This window comes from Diabrotica virgifera, chromosome 5 (genome assembly GCF_917563875.1).
Source record: "Diabrotica virgifera virgifera chromosome 5, PGI_DIABVI_V3a".
Lineage (NCBI taxonomy): Eukaryota > Metazoa > Arthropoda > Insecta > Coleoptera > Chrysomelidae > Diabrotica > Diabrotica virgifera.
This window is the reverse complement of record NC_065447.1, coordinates 52948625-52968277: the sequence shown is the minus strand read 5'-3', so window position 1 is coordinate 52968277 and position 19653 is coordinate 52948625. Positions and strand designations below refer to the sequence as shown.

The 19653-nt window shown below is 33.3% G+C and overlaps 1 protein-coding gene across 6 annotated transcripts in view; it reads left to right on the top strand.

Annotated features, from left to right (window-relative positions):
* Positions 1–19234, top strand: part of LOC126885732 (putative inorganic phosphate cotransporter) — a 68214-nt gene extending 48980 nt beyond the window's left edge. For 5 of the 6 annotated variants that reach the window (XM_050652506.1, XM_050652502.1, XM_050652505.1 and 2 more), the window contains 3 exons: positions 5977–6276; positions 14869–15107; positions 19008–19234. In XM_050652506.1, coding sequence (XP_050508463.1) covers positions 5977–6276; positions 14869–15107; positions 19008–19211 — 743 coding nt within the window. In that variant the 3' untranslated portion in view covers positions 19212–19234. The remainder of the gene's footprint in view (positions 1–5976; positions 6277–14868; positions 15108–19007) is intronic. The other variant, XM_050652507.1, reaches the window with a different exon arrangement.
* The last annotated feature ends 419 nt before the right edge of the window (positions 19235–19653 follow it).

The following is a 19653-nucleotide window of genomic DNA, read 5'->3' as shown; positions in this document are numbered from 1 at the left end:
GTGATGACAACGGATCCCCTTGTCGTACTCCTTCTTTCACTTCGAAATTTTCTGTTAGTTTGTTATTTACTTTTACTTTATTTTCTGTTTTCGTAAGTGTAAGCTTTATCATTCTTATTATTTTTGGTGAAACTTCTAGATTTTTTAACGCTTTATATATTTCTTTTCTTTTTATTCTATCAAAAGCTTGCTTAAAATCTAAGAAGAGTGCCATTGTTGGTTTATTATATTCATAGCTCTCAGCTTGTATTTCTCTTAAAGTAAAGATGTTGTCTATAGTACTATCTTTAAAAATTGCGTTACGCAATAGTTAAACGCCCATTAGAGTGCGTTACGTAGGGGGAGGGGGGTCAAAAATCTTCAAAAATCGCGTTACGTAATACTTGAACGCTTCCTAAGAGGGAGGGCCCCCGTAAGGTGAAATGTAAATAAAAATGGTCAAAAACAAATGGAGCCTTAAATTACTTTTTTTGGTATATTTTTTTGCTAGTGCAAATTTGTCTAGATTTTTTATAGTTAGAGCCTCCCCTATTGTAAAACTCACGAGCCGCCACTGCTTGGTGGAGTGACTAGGAACACCAGGTTTTGATTTTTGCATGAAAACACCTGGTTTTGATTTTTTTGAACATCATAAAATATTAAAATATATCATTATCACAATAATTCTAATTTTTAATGATGTGCGTACAGCTACAAAAAGAGAAGCCAATGTGGTAAATCAGCATTAAGCATTTTTAAATTGAGTATTGATTTATTGACATTAATAATTTATTATTAAAAGTTGATAATACCACGAGGAAGACGACTCAAAGACCCAGATGCAAAGTTTACTGTAATAAAACAATTAAAATAATTGAAATAAAACAATAAACAATATTTTAAATCCAAGACTTTTCGTCGAAAGAAACTGCTTTCTGGTTATATTCTGAATCTCCGGCTTTAACAATTTATAAGCACGGATATGACGAATATAGAAGAAAGCAGAAAGGACAATGATCACGTATCTACTCCCTTTTCGTCTAGGAAAAAGTGCAGAAAGACAGTTTCAAGTACTCAAAAATCTGAGTTTGAGTCTCAAAGGTGCAATTACTACATCGTGGTGATTTCCCTTAAAAGACAGGCTTCTTGATTTTTGATTCAGAGTTGTGACTGCATAGCTACACTGATGAATCATGAGATGCAGAAATAGCTATCTGTAGATGGTGGTCCAACTCTGAGTCAAATAAAAACAAATACTGCCTTTCCCGCCCTCCCTTAATAATACTAGTTTTTTAATCTAAATTCTTAGAAATTTCAATATAACAAATTTCAGTATTAAAGTCTTTAAATTATCCCTTTCGGAAAGGGGGAGATTAATGTTAAGCAGGTAGGTTGCTTCTATATTATAATCCAGAGTACACTAGTCTGTGTATGACTGCACGGTTTTGTATTAACCACCTTTATATGGAAGGAATATTCTCTGCTTTCGTCTTTCTTACAAAGTCCGACTGACGAGCCATAAACGCTTCTGGGAATGGTGAGATAGATGAGGGTGTGAATATTGCTTTTTGAATACCATTTATATACACTGCGAGGCATAAGTTAGGGATATAGAAAATTATGCTCATTTTCATAGTTGATTTTTTCTTAAACAGATTAATGGATTCCGCTAATTTTCTTTATTATTTTAGAGATTTCTTTTGTATTTACACAGTTGGGCAAAGGTCTACTGAAACTTAGTTTTTTGAATGTATACCGGGTGAAAGAAAAGAAATGTTTTTCTTATGTTAAGTTTGAGACATCCTGTAGGGAGGACAAAGTATAAGTGTGGGTATATATGGAAATTGTAATATAGTCTTATGTTTTCTGAACATTTTTCTTTTTAAATGTCCCTGATAACTTTAGAAACTAAGAAAATAGGTGGTTTTGCCCTTTAACATATGTTTTAACTGTTTTAACTGAAACAAAACCAAATTAACAAAAAAAAAATAACTGTTAACAAAACTTTAAAAAACAGTAACGCACATAACATAAACAGTTCTGATTTTGACACATATAAGGAGTGGAATTTCCTTGAGTGTAAGTACGGATTTGGTGTGTTCACATACGTGGATGCTCTTTAAAATCGAGAGGTAAAATACACAGATTTTTTTGAACACTGCTCTTTTGGCACTATACAGTGCGTCCAGAAAGTAACGCATAAATTCGTTATTTCGTAAACCAGCGACTTTAAGGAAAAATCCAGAATCAGGTCGATTTTTATTTTTAAATTACGATTTTTTGGCATATATATCATACTAGTGACGTCATCCATCTGGGCGTCATGACGTAGTCGATGATTTTTTTAAATAGGAATAGGGGTCATGTGATAGCTCATTTAAAAGGTTATTCAATTTTCTATCCGAAATATGAACATTAACATAATAATTATTTATACAGGGTGTTCAAAAAACATTTTTTAAATTAAAATAAGTGAGACAAAAAGAAGAATATATGTAATTTATTTAATTCAAAATACATTTTACTACTGTCAGTAAACAGCAAAAAATTTTATTTGTCAAACGAAATGTTCAAACTGCCAACAGACAGGTGGGTGGCAGCTTTACCATTGAATTTAAGCGAAAAACAATAGTTATTTGTCAAATAAACATTTTTTCCTGTTTTCTGACAACAGTAAAACGTATTTTGAGTTAAATAAATTACATTCTTCTTTTTGTCTCAATTATTTTAAATAAAAAAATGTTTTTTTGAACACCTTGTATAAATAAATATGTTAATGTTTATATTAGGGAATAGAGAATTAAATACCCTTTCAAATGAGCTATCACATGACCCACATTCTCATTTAAAAAAATCATCGCTTACGTCATCATGCCCAGATGGATGACGTCACTAGTATGATATATATGCCAAAAAACCGGAATTTAAAAATCAAAATCGACCTGTTTCGGGATTTTTCCTTTATATCTCCGGTTTACGAAATAATGAATTTATGCGTTACTTTATGGACGCACTGTATATAGGAAATAATTATATCTTAATGGTGTGATATAGACAAGGCGAAAACAGCGAGGTTGTTGGAAAAAATATTCCCATGAGATTTTTTTTGCATAATCACATTTGTAATACATCTCAGAATAAGGTTCAAGAAGTCGCCCACGAGAAAAGTGGTCCAAATTGTTTTAACAATTTTTTTAATCAAATTGCAAAAATTATTATTTTTGGTCTGGACAAATTTTTTTATGTTTTTTAGACCATTCTGGACAAGAAAGACCTCCTGTAATGTTTCTCTACAGTTGATGGTTTTTGAGTTATAAGCAATATAAAATTTGAAAAACGCAAAAATGGCCATTTTTAAGACTTAATAACTCGGTTTAAAGTTATTATTATGAAAGTCAGAAAGTTACTAAATTAAAGTTTAAAGCCCCACTTATATGATCCTGAAGAAATTTGTGTCATTAACTAATTACTAAGCTGTTATTTTTAATTATTAACAATAAGGCCGGTCGTCCATTGGAAGCGTAGTCGCGCGACTCGTAGGTAGCGCGTATACGTCCGTGTATGTGCGATCATGCGACTGAGCGACTGGTATCATCCACTGCAGCAGACGACTGTATACTACTTAGTTCGCGACTGTCAAACTGACTGTCATCATCAAAAGAAGGTGTATTTTTGTGAATAGCGTGTAAAATATACATAGAAAGCATAGTTTGAAAGGAATAATTTATTACACAAATATGTATGTTATTTATTAACAACTTAAAAAAAAAAGGTTTGTACCTTTGTACAATGGCCCTTTAGCGGGAATCGACTCTTCCATATATTGTTGGCGATTCAAATTTACACGAAATATTTACTATACTTTATCAGTATTTAATTACATTTTTCACCAAATAAAAAAAAACATTAAGTAATTTGTTAATAAAAATAATTTAAAGAACTTTATATTTACTTGGTTTAGATGTAAGATGTTTATTATTGTAAAAATTTCAAATAAAAATTCTTTCGAGAGTTTGTTAATCCTAAAACTATAAGAAGTATTCACTTCTGTCGGCACTCGCAAGTGCCACGCTCTGTTTTTTTATTTTTCGTTGACATTGTAATTATATTGTATTATAAAATAATAATATTAAAAACTCTTATCACTAGCACCTATTTCTTCTGCAACTTTCGACCACAATGTCCTTTGAACATCACGTGGATGATATCTTGTGTCTTTCACGTTTTGTCCCACAACGGAGACTTTTCATAAACGGCACTAATCAGTTTTTCGTTATCAATTTTCATATCGAAAATAACACAATTATCGAAAATTAATACAATATCAAAAATACCTGCACATATATTTATTGCAAACCAATGTAGCATCAACATGCGATTACCAGCGACTAATCCCATTCTAGAGGGATCAGTCGCTTGTGGTCGGCCGAGCCCGGTCGTTCAAAGTCGTTTGCAGTGGATGTTGTTTAGTGGCCTTTTATTTGTAAGGATTAGTCGCTTCTATACGGGCGTATACGCGCTACCTTCGAGTCGCGCGACTACGCTTCCAATGGACGATCGGCCTAAGCCGTAAGAGCGTATTGACGCGGCTGTAAATGTGAGTGCGAGTAAGATGCCATTATACTGCCGGAATGGCATCTCTCTCGCACTCACCATAGACGGTCGCCTAATACGTGCTGGCGCTCATTATTATTACTTAAAAATAACAGCTTATTAATAAAATTATGACAAAAATTTCTTCAGGATCTTGTAGGGGGCTTTAAACTTTGATTTAGTCATGTTTGTGACTTTTATAATAATAACTTTTAACCAATTTATTAAGCCTTAAAAATCGCCATTTTTCGTTTTTTTTAATTTTAAATTGTTTTTAACTCGAAAACGATCAACTTTCGAGAAAAATTATAAGAGACAGACCTTTTTTGTCCAGAATGGTCCAAAAAACCTAACAAAAATTAGTACGGGCCAAAAATATTGATTTTTACAATTTGATTAAAAAAAATATTAAAAAAAAATTGGACCACTTTTCACATGGGCGACTTTGTGAACCTTATTCTGGGATGTCTCACGAATGTGATTATGCAAAAAAATCTCATGGGAATATTTTTTCTAACGAACCCGCCGTTTTCGCCTTGTCTAATAAGACATGACCGCCTCACGTATCGCATGTCGTCAGTTAAAACACATATTAATGATTAAAACCGTCTGACAAAACGCTCTGACAGGTCAATTTTTAAAAGTATATTATAGTATCAATGTTTCGAACTTTACGCGATTCCTCTTCAGGTGACAGGCTTAAAACATTTTGAAATGCTGATTACAAAAATGTATAATACTTTATTCCTATTTGAGAGCGTAGGCGCAAAATTTCGGTCGATTTTAAACGCATTATTTTTTTTGAATTCTGAGAAAATTAATAAGTATTTTTGAAAAATTTAAACGCGGAATGAAATGTTACATTATTACGGAGGGCTCAAGTACTTTAGACTAAACAAAAAGTTTCTGTTGAATTATATATTTGAAATTAAAAATCAGACTAAGTTTTCACTTTTTTTCACCCCTGTGACTTATTAAAATAAATATTATAAAAGTTCTTAGGGACTCTTGACCCTTGATAGTACTGTAATATTTCATTCTGCATTTAAATTTTTCAAAAATACTTTTTAGTTTTCTCAGGATTCGAAAAAAATGATTGCCTTTAAAAATAATTCGACCGAAATTTTGCGCCCACAAAAATCATAAAAATGCGAGTAATCAGTATTTCAGATACTTTTAAATGAGGTGTCACATGATGTACTTTTCCATTAAAAAAAAAATCAAAGTTATGCCTGCCACCTGAAGATGGACCGCATAAAGTTCGTAACATTGATGGTATAATATACTATGATAATTTTAAAAATCGACCTGTTCAAACGTTTTGCTTAAGTGCTAAAAATAAAAGAGTTAATAAGGGGGGTAACACTTATTCCAGCGCACTGTATATCGCAATTTTGTTTTCAGAATCTATATCAGTAGAATCGCACAGCATTCCATGGAGATCTATTTTCACCTCAGTACCCGTATGGGCGCTGGTTATTGCTCAAATTGGCCACGACTGGGGCTTTTATACGATGATAACAGATCTACCATCTTACATGAGCGACGTGTTAAAGTTTAATGTCAAAGACAACGGAATTTGGAATTCAGTACCATACCTTGTTATGTGGTTATGTTCTATGGGCTCCGGATGGCTTTGCGACTGGTTAATTTCCTCGAAACGTATGACGGTGACTAAGGCCCGTAAATTTTTTACCACAATAGGTAAGATAGCAAAATTAAATATTTCCTTTATTTCTACCATTTTTAATGATAGTCTTCGAACCTGACTTTGAACCATTTTTTTTTTCTGCAAGTATCTTCTGCCAAAATCCGTAAAAAATATATTTTTCCATAACTTTTGCAATTGATTGTAGTAGGTACTACTAGTTTATGACAGACTGATGACGGAAAAATAACTTGTAGCGTTACCCTCTCAATAATCTCGTTATACCGATAACATATAGAATCGAATGATTTGATAGAATTGAAACACACTTTAAGAAGATCCGAACTTTTAGGCACTCAATATACATACAGATAAACACTTATAGGCCTGGATCCCGCGTACCAAGAAAAAGTTTATTAATAGCAAGCTGAAAATTTGTTAATAGCTTAACGGTGTCTAGTCAGACCAACTTTGATGTACGGGAACATTAGAACAGGGGAAGTTTTAATTGTGGAACAGGTTACAGGTTTCGAAGGTCAAACTACGAAAAAGTCATATGTAATTTGTCGGACAGAACTTCCAATTAATTTGTTACCCTTTTATTAAAGCCTCGCAAAAATCAGACTGCTATTTACCACCAACATAATTCCTGTCCTTTGCCATGTTCTACGTGTCGGACTTATTAAAATGCCCAACATATCTGCCCGAAAAACATTTTTCATATATTATATAAAGTTTTCTATTAAATGAACTTAAAAATAACCTGCTAGTTTTCACAATCATAAACTTGTCAGGATGACACGCTCCAGAATGTGCTCTTGCAGTGTTCCAATACAGCAAAGTTTCATGCTTGCATGCCTGTTACAGTATAAAATGGTTTCTAGGTGGTCTGTGGTCGACGGCAAAGCATGGACAGTACACACACACACACACATACACACACACTATACACTTTGGAAAGAACATCATTTCCATCCACTCTCTCTTCTCTGGTTCTAACAGTCTGATGGACAAATACCGTCCAGCATCCTGAAAGCCAACACAACACTTTTTCCCATCGCTTGTGCGGACTGTTCGCTTTTACGGCCTACACAAACACATTCAACCGCAAACCCTGAAAAGGACCGTAATCCTAAACAGGGACAAAAATGTATGCAAATCCTGGGCGCCATCCAAAACATATAACGACTCTACCTTATCGGCAGTAAGTCTACGAGAAGTGCAGGGTAAATTAAAGATGGAATTACAAAAAATAGTTATTTATGAAACAGTTCGTGAAGTATGCTTTTTTGCGAACGCACGCGATGTTTAGAGCCCGAGCGACAGCGGCGCGAGTGCTATACATCGCGTAAGTTCGCAAAAAGTACTTCACGCACAGTTTCATATAATATTTTATTTCATTGTTATAATATTACATTTCTATTGTACAATTGTTAGAACTTTGACCTTTAAAAATTCTAACTTCTTTCAAACCACAAAACTGTCAAAACTTTTTTTGTAATTTATTGCTCATTATGTCATCATCATGACAACGCGAAAGTTAAGGATATTTGATTAATTATATGAAATTGTGCCAAAAACAGTGCGAAAAAGTAAATGTATGTATGTATCGGTTTTTGAACGACTTTCGACGTTGTCCGATGCCTAACTTCCACGTCCTTCTATCATCCCATTGGCCATCTCTAAGATCCCTTGTACTCATTGCTTTGGTTACTCCTTCTTTCCATGTTTTTTTGGATCTTCCTCATTTTTTGCGGTTTGTTGGTACCTACTGCATAATCTTTTTGGGCAATCTTGTGTCTTCCATTCTTTGAACATGACCATACCAAATCAACTGTTTTCTCTCAATGTCTGTTGTTAAGTAACCATCTATTCCAATTCATCGTCTTACTTCCTCATTTCGAACTCTTTCCCTACGGGATATACCTAACGATCTTCTAAATACATCCATTTCTACAGCTTCTAATTTTTTCCTGTTGTTCTCGGTTATTCTCCAAGTTTCTGCGCCGTAAAATAAGCTGCTTTTAATAAATGTTTCATAGAGATTGTATTTTCGCTGTATTCCTATTTCGGAGCTCCAAAGTATTCCATTTAGGCAGCCAATTGTTCTTCTAGCTTGTATTACCCTTTTCTTTATTTCCTCATCGTCTTTTCCCGTTCTATCTAAGATTACTCCCAGTTACGTGTATTCACTACAGCATGTGACTTCTTCATTATCCTCTAGTTCGATATTGGATAACTCAGCTCCTATGGGTAGGTATTTAGTTTTTTCCACATTAATTCCCAAGCCCCACTGTTCATATTCCTCCTTTTAGTTTTCTTGCCATATACTGTAGATCGTCTTTATCATTAGCTATGATGACTTGGTCATCAGCAAATTGTAAGGTATATAAACAAACCTCTCCGAGGTCTATACCCATACCGTGGCATTTACGTTTCCACTGGTTTAGTGCTTTTGCAACATATATCTTGAACAAAGTTGGTGAAATACAGCAGCCCTGGCGCAGACCTTGTTAACGATTAACTTTGTAGATATTGTGTTGCCAATTTTTACTTGTGATGTAGAATTTTCATATAGATTTTTTAAGGCTTTGATTAGAGTGTAGGACGAAAAAGTAAATCCCATTTAAAACACGTTGTTACTTCACGCACACTTTAAACCCTTCTCGCACTGCTATCTATAATGACAGTTTTCACAAACTAAAAACTTATACATAATATGACATAGAGTAGATAAAAATATGTATGTCTTTGTATTCACTTCATAATGCTAAAAAAATTACGGGATCTGGATTTCACTGCATATTTTTTTTAAATTCTCCTATCAAAGTTGCACGTGAAGTTAGGCACTATCGATTTTGGGGGCGACCCATAAATCCTCTCAAAATAAAGTATCCTTACCCTATCCTAAATATACATTACAGTTAGTCATCAAAGTTTGTCCGACTAGACACCGCTAAGCTATTAACAAATTTTCAGCTTGCTATTAATAAACTTTTTTTTGGTAGGTGGGATCCAGCCCTATTATAAGGGACTCATTTTGGAATCCATATGACGAATTATGTCTTCCGATTCTATGTGAGACTGGGCTCACATGCAGGGCTTTTCTCTCTCTATGTCCTTTGTTTCGTATGTCAATACCTTGTTTCTATTCTCAGCTTATTTTGCTTCTCATCTACTTTCTTTTGTTGGTTTGTATGTGTTTGTATTTGTAGGCATCACTCTTAATCACAGTATCCTCAATAATCAATTGGATGTTGACATCTACTGATTATGATCATGTATTTCTGATAAGGTATTCGAAATGTCTCTGTGGATAGATATAGCTTCTATCTAATCTGATAGAGCTTCTTTAAATATACCGCTTCACTATAGACGTTGAACAGTATTGGAAACAGTATGCAACCCTAACGGATTTCTTTCTTTATTTTTATATTTTGAGTGTTCTGGTTGTCAACTCTTATTTTGGCCATGTGATTCAAATATAGATTAGATATAATTTTTATATTATGACTATCAATATTTTTACTTTTTAATATAGATATCTACCAGGTTTTTATGTTGAACCTTATTAAATGCCTTTTCCAAAGTCTACAAAACATAAGTAGATGTCCTGATTCATGTCTATGCATCTCTGGACCAGTACATTCAAGCAGAGTAAGCATTCTTGGCAAACAGTGTGTTACTATAGTTCAGTTTATTTCAAGATGCATTAGAAACAAACAAACCAAGACACGTTGAATGTTACGAGGAGCACTTCCGATTCTTGATTTACAATGTACATATATATATATATATATATATATATATATATATATATATATATATATATATATATATATATATATATATATATATATATATATATATCTATAATCAAATTCCCTTCTACCTATTGGTGTCGGGATTACAATAATAACTTAGATATTGTGTACAAATTTACGCCACTGACTTCTATTTTGTGCCAATACTTTTGCTTCTTTCCAGGATTTGCCTCTCTTTTGTAGAACTTTTCCAATAGCTTGGTCCCATGTTTCTCTTGGTCTTCCTCTCTTCCTCTTGATATTTACTTTCGCTTCCCAAATCATTTTTACCGGTCTTCTATCATCTAGTCTTTGTAAATGTCCCCACCAGCTGATTTGTCTTTTTTCTATGAATTCTAAGATTGATTCCACCTCCAGATCCTCCCTTATCTGCTCATTTCTTACCCTGTCAAGTCTTGTGATTCCTCTCGCTCTTCTTAGGTACTTCATTTCCGTCGCTTGTAGTCTGCTCTTCTGCCTCTCTGTTAATGTCCACGATTCACAACCGAAGGTGAGTATGGGTCTATAGATTGCCTTAAATACTTTCATTTTTGTACTTTGCGCTATTTCCTTTTTTCCTATAAAAGTTGTGTTCATTGCATAATATGAATTTATTGCTTTCTCTATACGTTTATCAATTTCTAAACCTTGTTGACCTGAATCTTCAATTTTTACACCTAGGTATTCGAAGCATTCAACTTGTTGTATTTGTATACCATTGATCTGTATACTCACGTTTTCTTTAGTTTCTGCTATTACCATCACTTTTGTTTTTGTTAGGTTTAGTTTCATGCCACTTTCTTCTAATATTTCACTCCACGTTTGTAAGTTTTCTTGTAGGTCCTTTTCTTTTGCTGCCATTATAACGATGTCATCTGCAAAAGCACATTCTGATATTTCGATCGGTTGTAAGTTTTTGTATCCTACAAATAGGTGTTTTGTTTTCTGACTACATTTTTTAATTATTTCGTCCATAAACAACGTAAACAATGTTGGGCTTAGTCCTCCTCCCTGTCTTAGACCATCTTTTGTTATAAAATTTTCTGACTTGAGGTTTCTAGTTATAACATAATTCGTCGTATTTTTGTATAGACATTCGATATTTTTCCTTAGTTTGGTTGCTATTCCTCTTTGTTCTAGGAGCGACCATACTTTTTGCCGAGGAACAAGATCAAACACTTTTTGTAAGTCGATAAACGCAAAATATGCTTCTGCTCTTCTGAGTTTCGTTTTTTCAATGATCTGTTTAATAGTGAAGATGTGATCTTGCACACTTCTTCCTTTTCTAAAGCCACTTTGCGTTTCTGCTAATGTTGTATCGATTATCTTTGTCAGCTTTTCTTGTAATATTTGTTCGTACAGTTTCATCGCCGAGCATAAGAGCATTATGCCTCTATAGTTTTTGCATTCTTTTTTATCTCCAGATTTAAATATGGGTAGTATCAACGAGATCTTCCATTCTTCTGGTATTCTTTCAGCTTTCCATATCTTGTTTATTAATTGTAATAATATGTGTTGTCCTTGTACTCCCATATATTTTAGCATCTCAGTTGTTATTTTATCATGCCCTGGTGACTTTCCATTTTTCATTTTTGCCAATCCTTGTGTAAATTCTTCCCATGTTATTGCAGTGTCTTGCGTTTCTTCTATGGTTTCTCTTGTATTTGTCACGTTAATGGTATAATGTGGTGTTTCATTTTCAGTTGATAATAATTCTTGAAAATACCTTTTCCATCTTTCCATTATTTCTTCTTCCTGTGTCAAAATGTTTCCTGTTTCGTCTCTAATTGTCAATTGAACTGTATTTTTTCCCCTTCTTAACGTTTTCATGGTCTTATAAAACAGCTTTTGGTTACTTTTACTATCTGATTCTAGTTTTTCCCAGAATTGTTTCCAACTTTCTTCTTTTGCATCTTTTATCATATTTTTTACTATTTTTCGTTGTTCTTTATATTTTTCATACGTTTCAGTTGTTTTGTTTGAAAGGTATATTTTCCATCTTCTTTTCTTTTCCTTTGTTTCTGATTTAATTTGTTCATTCCACCATGATGTCTGTTTCCTGTTGCTAGTTGTTCTACTTACGCCGCAGGCCTCCTTGGATGCGTCAATAATAATTTCATTTATACTATTCCATAACTGATCCACATCTGCATCTCTCATTATTAATAGCCTTTTTTCAATTTCTCGATTTATTATTTCTTCATATTTAGTTCTCACATTTTCTTCTGTCAACTTGTAAGATCTTATTGATTCAAATTCTACTTTTCTTTCTTTATTTAATTTCTGCTCCTCGTTCTTCAAAATTTAGTGTTTAATTTTTGTTACCACCAGATAGTGATCACTATTGATTTCTGCACCTCTTCGTACTTTGGTGTCGGTAATGTTTGCCCTATAGTCTTTTTCCACTATTACATAATCGATTATTGATTTTTCTCCTCTGCTTATAACTTCCCGTGTGTATTTGTGGATATTTTTATGTTCGAAGAGTGTGTTTGTTATTATTAGATTATGTAGTTGACAGTATTCAAGCAATCTCTTGCCGTTATTGTTCCTCGTATCTTCCCCATGTGTACCTATTACTGTGTTATATTTGTGATCTTGTTTACCAACTCTGCTGTTGAAGTCTCCAGCAATTAATATTCTTCCTTTGCATTCTTCTGTAATTCTTGTTAGTTCATCCCAAAATTTATCTTTTATTGCTGAATTCTCGTCTTCACTTGGTCAGTATACGGCTAATATTATCCAGTTTTCTCCGTGTATGCCTGTTAGTTCTACTTTTAATATTCTTTCGTTAATTGCCTCCCATGTGTTTACACTATTTATTAGCTTTTCATGTATTATGCATCCTATTCCGGCTGCAGCTCTTTGTTTATTCTCCACTCCGCTATATATCATTAAATGACCTTTATTAAGTTTAATTTCGCCTTTGCCTTTTTTCTTTGTTTCCGATACTGTTAGTATATCTAGTTGTGCTTGTTCAAATTCCTCTATTAAATCATGTTCTTTTCCGTAAATACTTCGAATATTCCATGTTCCAATTTTCCATGTGCTCGCTCTTCCTTTTATCATATTTCGTTTTCCTTTTCTTATGCTGGTCGTCTCCATGTTCCCGTCCAGTATATGTTCCACTAGTTTTTTGAATTATCATTAAGAGTCTTCGTACTTTCAATCGTATTTTTCTTTTTATTCCATATAAATTTTTCGCCATTTATAATTAATTTCTGGTACCCCATTACTACCTTTTTGTTCTGGTTTCTTTTATCTTTTGCTATTTCTTGTAGGCTTTTCTGGATTTTGTTCTCTTGTTCTATTAAATCATGACGTATAAATATTTTTTGGCCTTTGACATGTCTTAGTTTGTGTTTATTTTTCATTACGTCTGCTTTTTCTCGGTTGTTCAGTTTTAGTACGCACATTGTTTCGTTTATTTTTGTCAATTTTTTCGCTTTTATAACAACTTGTAACTTGTTTTCGACAAATTTTTCTATTTCTTCTTGCGCTTCTTCTACAATGTACATACATTGTATAAATCCCAAATCATGATTTACAAAGTTTATCTATTGGAAATCATGATTCGGGAGTGCTACTGCTAGGTAACATTATAGTGTCGTGGTTTGTTTATTTCTAGTGCATGTTGATTATGAATTTTAGTATAACTTCATAATCAAGTATTTTAACAATTCTGCTGTGTATTATTTTCAAAAATGTTCCAAAAGTATGTGAATCATTAGCGCTATTGTTCTTACAGTTTGTTGCACTTGACCTTTTTGAAGTACTTTGCAGCCATTGTCTGAGTATGGTCTGATATAGTCTGATATATTAGATTAACGAGTTCAACGATTACATCAATAACATCTTTATTAATGAACCTTGATAATTCGATAGTCATATCATCTGGTCCAGTAGATTTGCCATTTTTTGTTTTTTTTTTTTTTGATGGCATATATGAATTCCTCTCATAATATTGGTGGTCCAGTATCCTTTGTAGTTTCTTATAATTGTTCTTCTCTCATCATGAAATGGTTGTTGGACGTAAATGTCTCCTTCACGTCAGTAATAATATCCTCTTTTTATCGGTTTTAAATATATTCGTTCTTATGGTATTTCTAGGAGCTGTCATTTCTTCGATTTCTTGTGTAAATTTTTTTTCCTCGCATCTGTCGGAGAGCTACCCCTCTTTGGCCTTTTGCATTTTCTTGGTTAAGTGTCCCTTAATTTCTTTGTATTTATTCATGTCTTTTGCTTTGTTTTCTTCGTTCTTCCCTAATTTCAAGAATTTATACTACAATCATCAAAGGTTTTCTTTTTTCTCTAAGTGGTTTGAGGGTTTCTTTTCCAACACAAGAGCATGTTGAATTTTTTCCCTTTTATGATCAACACTTACAGTTTCAGCATTATCTTCTTTGTAACAAATTTTACTTATAATTTGTCCCTCTATCGATTTGTGGGGTTATTTTTAATAAAATAGTTTTCACCCCCGAGAAGGGGTGGTATCCACCCCCAGGGTAAAAGTGCAAGTTGGCACCAAATCATTTTTATTTCTTGGGGTATGCTCTAACTAGTTACCAATTTTCATGCAAATCGATGGAGGTTTAACAAAATAGGAGGTGAGAACCTTTAAATACTACACTAACTTTCCCCTTTCATCCCTTATTGCTACTTCCTGTATCCACTGAGGTGTCAGCCTGAAAGGGGTCATAATTATCAATATACAATAGACACATTTCACATGCCAAACTCCATATTACTCATGACGATGATTTTTCGGCTCTAGCTCTTAGAATATTACATAATATTATAATATGAGAACTAACTACTGGATCATAAATAATAATTCTTTTCAAGCTTCTCTGGGACCTGGCATATTTATCATGGCAGCTTCCTATTCCGGTTGTCACCGATATTTTACTGTGACCATGTTTACAATGGCTATGGGATTTTTAGGAGCATACTATAGTAGCAAAAAAGTGAACGCTCTAGACTTAGCTCCGAATTATGCAGGAATCCTAATGGCATTGGTTAATGGAATTGGTGCAATTACTGGAATAATCGCACCCTATTTGGCAGGAACCTTAACTGAAAACGTAAGTTATTTATTATTAATCTAAGATCCGTGAATTATTATAATTTTGATATGTATTTAAATCTAAAATTTAAAATAGTGAATAAAGACTTTTTTGTAATTTAAAAATAACATCGGATTGGGCAGCTATACCAGAACCCCAAAAAGGAAGATCATATGGAAGATTAGACTCGAACAAAGAAAAAAATATGTTATTTTGGAAGATGCTAAATTGATTTCCTTCGAAACCTATTTTATTGTTTAGGAAGCTGAGCAGTGGCGTAGCTGACAGGCCCGCAGGGCCCGCAAGGCGCGTGGGGGGCCGACGTTAGGAGGGGCCCCTTAAAGCCTTCAAGCTTAATACTTCTGCTTTCTTTAAATTGGGGACCAAAACATATTTTCCTAATAAGCATCAAAATAGGGAATTTGCAATTTTGGAAGGAAGTAATGAAGCGAGTAATTTACGTAACTCTTACTCTTTCTGGGTGCAATTTAGCGTTTCGTGGACATGTTGATAGTTTAGATGAAAGTGAATCCCAAAAAGGTAATTTTTGTCGGTGGTTCTTTTACTAGCTAAATATGATCCTGTTTTAGCTAAATTAATCGATGTAGTACAAATACAAAACGAAGTTATAAATTTGCTGGCTCAGGAAACTGAAATTTGATTAATTTAATTAAAAAAGTTCTATTTATTCAATAATTCTTGATACCACTCAAGATAATATTTCAAAACAGGATCAGCTTAGTAGTCCTGTCGCCAGGGGGGTACAACGGCCTCCTGTATTCAGATGGACTTACCCAAGTTTTTTTTATGTATTTTGACCTGTAGAACACGAATTTTTTGGGTAACAGTTGATCCGGATGTCGATAAGATTGTTATAAACCAAGAAGTTGAGGAATCACATAACAGCGATTTCTCGCAAAACAAAACATTTTTTTGTATTTTTTGGGCCATTCTAACCAAAAAATGTTCCTACAAATTTTTTCGTAGGATGCATAGTTTTCGAGATAAACGCGGTTGAACTTTCAAAAAATCGAAAAATTGGAATTTTTGAACCCGAAAAACTTTTGATTAAAAAATAAAATAGCAATTCTGCTTACCGCATTTGAAAGTTCAAGTCAAATTATATCGGTTTTAATTATTTGTATTGCTAAAAATGTATTATGTTATTGTTAAAACAAAGCTATAAACAGCTAGTGCTTGAGTGATGTTTCAATGATTTCTCATTTAAAATCGAACGAGTACGTAGAGGAGGTAAAAGTGCAAGCGGGGCTATTTCTAAGTAGCATGCATTAAAACGCATGTATTAGGCACGGGAAACACTATGTGTTTACAGCTTTTTTTAACAATCAAAAAATAAATTTTTAGCAATGCAAATATTCAAAACAGATATAATTTTACTTAAACTTTTAAAGGCGGTAAGCAGAATTGCTATTTTATTTTTTATTCAAACGTTATTCGGGTTCAAAAATTGCAATTTTTCGATTTTTTGAAAGTTCAACCGGATTTATCTCGAAAACTATGCATCCTACGAAAAAATTTGTAGGAACATTTTTTGGTTAGAATGGCCCAAAAAATACAAAAAAATGTTTTGTTTTGCGAGAAATCGCTGTTATGTGATTCCTCAACTTCTTTGTTTATAACAATCTTATCGACATCCGGATCAACTGTTACTCAAAAAATTCGTGTTCTACGGGTCAAAATACATAAAAAAAACTTGGGTAAGTCCATCTGAATTAAGAAGGCCGTTGTACCCCCCCTGGCGACAGGACTATAGTTTTATTTTCCGTTATGTAAAAACAGCTTGCGACGAAAATAATTTACCTTTCAAAGGAGAAGTTGTTGAAAGTTTTTTGGGATTTATTCGCATATTAGACCAAAGAGCAGAAAGCCTTTTAAATGAAATTTTTAAATGTATGTGTTATAGTCAAAGTCCGAATTTCAGGCACTCCTAGGTTTGACTAGGCAATTCTCAGGTCTGACTGACGGTCTTAGTCAAAGCCCGAAATAAATTACAGTTTCGGCCTTTGACTAGTCAAACCTAGGAGAGACTAAGTTGGTCAGGCAAAGGTCGAAATTTAATTTTATGAAATCGGGGTTTGACTAGTCAAACCCCAATAAGCTATTAAAATGTCGTAATTTGTTAGATTAGATTTAATAATTTAATAATTAGGTAAAATAAAAAAAATAGTGTTTATTCTCACATGTTGTCGCATTATGGCAGTTAGAGTTGAACAATACGTACGACCTTTTACACTTACATAATTTTGAAGAGTATTTCTTATTGCAGTAGCATTTTATAAGGTTAGTACTAGTCAATCTAGAATACTTAACTTAATTATTAATCTAACATCAAACCTTTTGCAATCTGAAAAGGCAGAGTAAACGGTCGCCCTTCAACTTTTTGAAAAAACTCGTTATAATCTTCGTTTTCTTCGCAATGAGAAATTCGTTTTCCTAAACTTTAGCAGAACTAGTGGGGTATTATATCGGAATTTAAAAATAAACGGATAAAACGTATAAAAAATGTTACGATAAGCTCAGGCTGCGACGAAAAAAATAATTTGTTGCAAAACCATTTAGAAACCAAAACCAAAAGTTAATGTTTACAACGTAATTTAGATTAATTGAAACAACTTACTAATAGGTTAGTCGGACTAAGAGACATGTATAAGAGGTTTTCATGTCTATTCCCAAAAAAATCTATTATAAACACTATCTGATGAACACGTATTAAATAAAGGACAAATATTTTCATTTACACATTGAGAGTAATTATATTAATTTTAGTAATTATATTATTATTAGTTGTTATGTGTATAATACGGTGGCCCAAAAAATTCTCGCGGGGGGCCCCTCAATCTTCAGCTACGCCACTGAAGCTGAGGCTAGTTTTCTACTTAAAAAATCGATATGAAGAGACCACTTAGGTTGCTGTCTAAAAAATGCCAAGAAATTTTACAGAATCAACGGTACTGATCTGGCTGTTATTAGAAGCAAGCGTTGAACAGCTCCTTTATAGGATAATGCTACTGTTTTGTCTACGTTAAAAAAGAGTAAACTAGTAACATCATACCTAGGCTACGTTAAGAGAGAGTAAATTAGTGTCAGACCAGGTTTTTATTGGAAGTAGATCAGAAGTTATAGTTGTCAAGTCAAAAAATGTAGTAGTCAAAAGGAAAAAATTTTATATCGATTTTTAAATTAGTGATGTCATTAATAAAGATAAGGAAAAGTAGAGGAACCAATACTGAACTTTATTATACCCCACATACAATTTTTTCTACTCTAGAGTCTACGAGTATATCATTTGCTCTAAGCAGTTGGTTCCTATTATACAAGTAAGATTGGAACCAATTCAAAGAAATACCTCGAATTCCGTAGAAATTTATTTTTTTTTTTTATCAAAATGTGATTTACACAATCAAAAGCTTTGTCATAAAAAACGATTATTTTACAGTGCTTGGTAAACCTCATGTAGTACAGAAAACATGGCATCAGTGGTACTCTTATTATTTAAAAGTCCGAACTGATTTTGTGATAAAATATTGTTTCAACGAGAAAGGGCATAAGTCGGGCTTTTATGAGTCTCTCAATCATTTTGGAGACTACCGGTAGTAAGGCAATATGTTTATAATTCAACTAGATTTTTCAAACGGATTTTATTCTACTCGGAGAATTTCGGCCGTTCCGTTTGCGTGCTGGCCTGTGCCGGGCCGGACTGGCTGCTCATAATGGGTTACGTTGCATTTAAAACTATACAAATGAATTTGGACTGTCCTGTGCCGTGCCGGGCTGTGCCGTGCTGGCTGTTCATAATGGGTTTCTTGCTTTATGAAGAGGAATAATAATGGCTGTATTTTGCACTATAAACATGTTTCTCTTATGCTACATAACACTTTTTATATTTTTGTGTTTTAGCACACACTGAAAGAATGGAGAACAATTTTCTGGATTACATTCTTTATATTTTTAATCACCAACATAATATTTTGCATATTTGGTAGTGGCGAAGAACAAGTTTGGAATAACTTTGATAACAAAAATGTTAAAGAAATACATTCGACTGGCGAAGATACAGCTTTTTTTAATTTTAAAAGGAAAGAAAAAAATACCAATGTATAAAAATAAACATCTTTGTTTACCAAGACTTATTATTATTCCTCCTAATTAGTAATATTATTATTCCTCCTAATATCCATATTGTTCGTTTGAGATACCCTTTAAGAATGCATTTTTTGTATGCAGTTTTTCAATATTATCTCATGGCTAGGGTCACAAAGTTTCCTGGTGTATTCAAGAATCGAATGCAAAAAGAATAATTAAGATCCGCCTTGTCGTTTTATTTTTCGGAGGTAAGGCCGATTTTAGTGCTATATTACTTCGCCTATGATATATTGTAAATTATGATTTGGGAGTGCTGCTCGGCTCGTAACATTCAACGTGTCTTGATTTGTTTATTTCTAGTGCATCTTTATTGTGATTGTAGTATAGACATTAGGTATGTGACTTTTCGGAATTCGGCTTGTTCTTCGCCGTAGGTATCTTATGGTCCATGTTAGCTTTA